Here is a 5,151-nt window from a genome sequence, read left to right as displayed (position 1 = left end):
GAATTGTCGGGAGATTACTAGATATAGTGTAGTCTTGTATATATAAGACCGGCCACGAAACGACGGGGAGGCAATGAGTAATTGAATGTATGCGGATAAAATATTGTTGGCCACGTGAGACGTGAGTTATAGCGTTGTTATAGAGTGACTGTTGAAATTAAGTGTATCGTAAAGCTGTATTCGGAAAGAATAAACCAGTTTTATTTAAGAAAGGACTTGTGTCGCTAAAGTTTCGTCGAACGAATTTACGGAAAATTAATTAACAAACGGAGACGTAACAATAGTGACTCACCTATAACAATCTCCACAAGAGAATCAAAACAAATATCGTAAGTATTTAGCTAAAAAGTTCTTGTTTTCATACATTGTATACCTTCAACAGTTTGCTAGAATTATTTTATTTGCTAAATTGAAATAATTATAATCAAGGTTAAGCTTACTGAAACAATAACACTTGTTTGTTTTACTACTTAAACAGAATATTACGTATTCAACAAAGTGGATTGCTGGAAAAGTGGGAGGAAGATGTGAAAAATGATCTGCGCAAAAACGTTACAATCCAGAAACAGGGAACCACACCACGCCCTCTGAAGGTGGGCGATGTAGTTGGAGCTATATATTTTCTCTTAATTGGACACTGTGTATCCATATTTCTTCTGCTGGCTGAACTGGCTCATAACAAAAGTAAATTGTAAATCACGAACTAGGACAAACAATATGTAATACTAAATGCATAATAGCACAGTTATGCACAAGCAAACTTAATAAACTATCAAACATACTGCTGATGTGAACGTGCTTTGTAGTCATAATGAGAAAAACCGATACACTGGATAGGTGAAGTGAAGAAAAAGTGTTACTGACCACTATTTAGTTTTTCACATTATATAGCCGCACAGTAGCGGATATGATAAATAAACTTAGTATTCTGAAAATTGTTTAATCTCGAAATCTAAGTTCAAGGGAGGTCCAGTTCAACTTACACTTTGATCAACGTGTGTTATTGGGTTGTACTAGTTTCGGAGAATTCCATTCCTTATCAGTAACCCCTCAACGGTGTATAGGTTATTTCTCATAGTGACTACAAAGCACGTTCACACCAATACTGTGTTTGATACTTTTCACTGTGATTTAGGTTCACTGACTTCCTCATAACACTATACTCGTGATTCGCCTAAAGTGAAATCGAAACAAGATTCATTTCTTGTCTTTGGCTTTTAGTGAGTCAGTAAATTAATTATATTTTCTGATTGCCGGTGGAAAGAACCATAGATTTATATCCTATGTTTTCCTAAAGTAGACTGTGGTGTACTGTAATTTTAATCTAGCTATGTGATATAAAAAGTCTTTGGATGTCACTTTTGTGCTTGCATTAGTTTTCAGTGTATTTCTTTCATAGGCTGAACAAATGAAATATATCAAAATCTAGTATAACATATGTTAATCGAGATTACAGAACCCAAAACGATGTGCGTTTTTTATTATTTAGTTTTCCTCCATGTGTGAGTGTAGCCTAATTTCCACAAAGTGTTAAATTAGACTAATAATTATCAAATATTATTTTAAATTCGTTTTGTTGAATGTGAACAGAACATTATACTTCTGTCGTATGTATTTCTCGATTAGATCAATAATGATCAAGTATTAAAGTATAATGTTCTGTTCACATTCAACAAAACGAGTTTAAAATAATACTTGATAATTATTGATCTAATTAAGAAATACATACGACAGAAGTATAATGTTCTGTTCACATTCAACAAAACGAGTTTAAGTCGTATGTATTTCTTAATTAGACCAATAATTATCAAGTATTATTTTAAACTCGTTTTGTTGAATGTGAAGAGAACATTATACTTCTATCGTATGTATTTCTTAATTAGATCAATAATTATCAAGTATTATTTTAAACTCGTTTTGTTGAATGTGAACAGAACATTATACTTCTGTCGTATGTATTTCTTAATTAGATCAATAATTATCAAGTATTATTTTAAACTCGTTTTGTTTAATGTGAACAGAACATTATACTTCTATCGTATGTATTTCTTAATTAGATCAATAATTATCAAGTATTATTTTAAACACGCTGGCCAGTGTTATCGCTGTCTATATGTCAGTCTGTCCGTTACTACAATGAAACTGGGTCTGAACCTAGAGTAGGGATGTTCAAAATGTGGTGTTGCATTTGTTTAATTTACAGGTAAAATAAATAATGCCTGTTTAATTACCTATTGTTTATTAACTCATTTTATAATGAACCTGCAGCATACGTTCCTGGTGGATAAACGTTCAATGGAAAACTGTTTTACTTCACATATGTATATGAAAGGGAGTTAGTAATTAAAAGCACAATTGGTAACAAATTTCCTGTAACACAATAACTATATATATTTATTCTTCTAGAACTAGTGGATTAGTACAAGATTCATTTTATATATATAAAATAAATATTAGTAGCGTAAACAACCAACATAAATAGCTTCATCAAGAGAATTACCTCATATCTATTTACTGTGAATTGCTTTCTCAAATTTTTGAAAGTAGGAAAAACCTTTAATATTCAATTTTTTTTATATTAATATTGCAATTTGAGCGAAAACGTTATAAGGTGACTTTCACAAGTTCATGACCTTGTCAATCCACGTTCTGAGTTTTGCCACGTGAGTGTAAAAACCGTACTGGCCCCTATTCTTACAACCGTGTCCCCAGCTGACGATTCCGATTTGAATCCAATAGTTCATGCCTGATTCGTCAAGTATTGATTGTGCCAGTGGACCGCCACTATCTCCTTGACAAGTGTCTGCAATACCTAACGAAGAAAGGAAAGTGATCAGTCATTATTAGAAAAATTCAACTCCTACCACATGAATTCATAAATTTAAGAAACTAATGTATAGAACTAAGAGTTTAAAAACAATATTTCGACAGTTTATATTATACAAGTATATTCTAAACTAAAAGTTTTAGTTCATCCCTTGAATTTACATTAAATACAGAATCACTCAAGAACTCTCAAACAATGAAAAAAAAACTACTCCCAGATGGCTCAGCTATAATTGTGAGAGCTTAAAAAGCTTAAACATCACGTTTCAATCCCTGCAGTTGGCAGAGTATATATAGCCCAGTGTGTAGCTTTGTGCTTAACAACATTATTATTGGAATAGAAATTAATCAATACATGTTCATAGTTACCGATACTCAATTTCTCTCGAGGTAAAATCCATCAAATTATTTAATTATCAGTCCAGAACAACACATTTCACGATATTATGAAAGTAAATTACCAAACTATGCTTTAGAAAAAACAACAAAAAACATTGTACTGACTGATGGATTAAACTACTCAATTTGATATAAGACTTAGAAAATGAAAACATTAATTACCGATATAAAAATCACAGTAAACTAGCAGAAACGCCGCCCTATGGGTAATCACAAATCGTAGTATTAGTACCTCATTGAAAACCAATTAACATTTTTTTCTCAGAAGTGCTGCACGGGAAAAATGTTCAGATTGTGGTCTTTAGTCATACGAAACTCATTGCATCAAAATGAATCAATGTACAGAGCTCAAAATTCTATTGATATAAACTGTAATGTTTTAATATATTCAAAGTGTTACCGTTTATTGGAAAAATTAGTTTTTTAAGAAGTCCAGTTTCTCAGTACTGCATTTAAAAATTACATCAATAAAGATAAAATCAAACCCTCATGTACAGTCCTAGTGAAAGTCTTGTTATTGTTGTGAGGAGAGTACTTTTAATTATAATTATATTCTGTAATGAACAAATGGTTGTTGTACATACCATAGTAAATTTTATAATTGTCCGAATCTTGAATACTCAAAGGGTGAATTTTTCTATAGATTTTTGTTTGTGGTGTCATTCGATAGATGGCGCAGGAGTTTTGGTAACATACATAGATACTGACTTACATGCTACGTCCATTATAGTAAGATTACCGAACTAAGCTTCATACAAAAGAACAGTACTGACTGATGGATTAAACTATTCTATAAGACAAACGATTTGATAAACGAAAACATTAATTACCTGTCATACAGTAAGTTATCAAACTAAGGAATTAATTAATCCCACTATTCGCCTAAAGTAGCCTAAAAGTTGGCTATCACTTCTACATCAGGGACGGCAACCAGAGATAACCCTTCCTAGAACAAACACAGGTGGTGTTCGTATCAAAACACACGGTAGGTAGTGTGTGGTGTTGTCAAAACAACTTGCTGCAGGACAAACTGTGTGTTAATAACAGAAGTGATAGTTTAGCGATTTTCCACTTTCTGCAGCTTCAACTGTGGTAATCCAAACTATCACATATTTTCAGTGGATATGCTCTACTGGACTCTTACTTTACGTACCAAATTTCTAGGCAATCCATTAATAAATAACTGAGATATAACATCTCCAATCTTGATCAAGTTTCTTCATTTTTATTTCTTCGCACCAAAAGTACGGAAACTTTACTTGACAGAAAAACATACTTAACTTTTATGGATTTTTAAGAAATTTGGTACACTGATAGATCTTTTCAACCTCCAATAACAAGTCTCATTTGGTGTAAATACAAGCCACGTGTGCAAAGTTATTCAACAAATATCGCTCAATTTTGACCAAACTTTTTGCGCACGCCTACGCAAAAAGTCAGGTGAGCTATCGGTCTAACATTTTTACTACAGCTTCACCTAAGAGTAAAAATGGGCTGTTTTTGTTTTTTGTCATTTGGAGTAAAGACGGCTGATTTAGAGCAGCAAAATTATAAAGTAAAGGACGTGCAGATACATAAGTACTGGTTATGCCAAGCAAACTAGATTAGCTGTTTCTAACTCAAGTTTTCAAAATAATCATACGGGTGAATGGTTTTTATTGATTTTTAAGCATACATTTGCTAAATTTTACGAAATTTTCCTAATTAAAGAGCGTTTAGCATCACGTGATATTAGCTTAAGCAATTAGCATAAACAATGATGCTTGATACGACTGTACCGATTGCATGGGGTGATGACAAGAAACTGTTAATATAAATTCCATGGCGTTACTATAAAGGAAGCCATTGACACTGTTTTAGAGAGGAAAACTACCACCATATATATTTTAAAGAATCTGGTTGGTTCTGTAAAGTAAAGGTCTGTTC

General features: G+C 32.4%; 1 protein-coding gene across 1 annotated transcript in view; it reads right to left on the bottom strand.

Annotated features, from left to right (window-relative positions):
* Positions 1 to 2,366: 2,366 nt before the first annotated feature.
* LOC106475075 (vitamin K-dependent protein C-like) overlaps positions 2,367 to 5,151 on the bottom strand; it is a 10,597-nt gene continuing 7,812 nt past the window's right edge. The window contains exon 5 of the mRNA XM_013935769.2: positions 2,367 to 2,812. Coding sequence (XP_013791223.1) covers positions 2,619 to 2,812 — 194 coding nt within the window. The 3' untranslated portion in view covers positions 2,367 to 2,618. The remainder of the gene's footprint in view (positions 2,813 to 5,151) is intronic.

This window comes from Limulus polyphemus, unplaced genomic scaffold (genome assembly GCF_000517525.1).
Source record: "Limulus polyphemus unplaced genomic scaffold, Limulus_polyphemus-2.1.2 Scaffold8053, whole genome shotgun sequence".
Classification (NCBI taxonomy): domain Eukaryota; kingdom Metazoa; phylum Arthropoda; class Merostomata; order Xiphosura; family Limulidae; genus Limulus; species Limulus polyphemus.
This window is presented reverse-complemented; position numbering and strand designations above follow the sequence as displayed.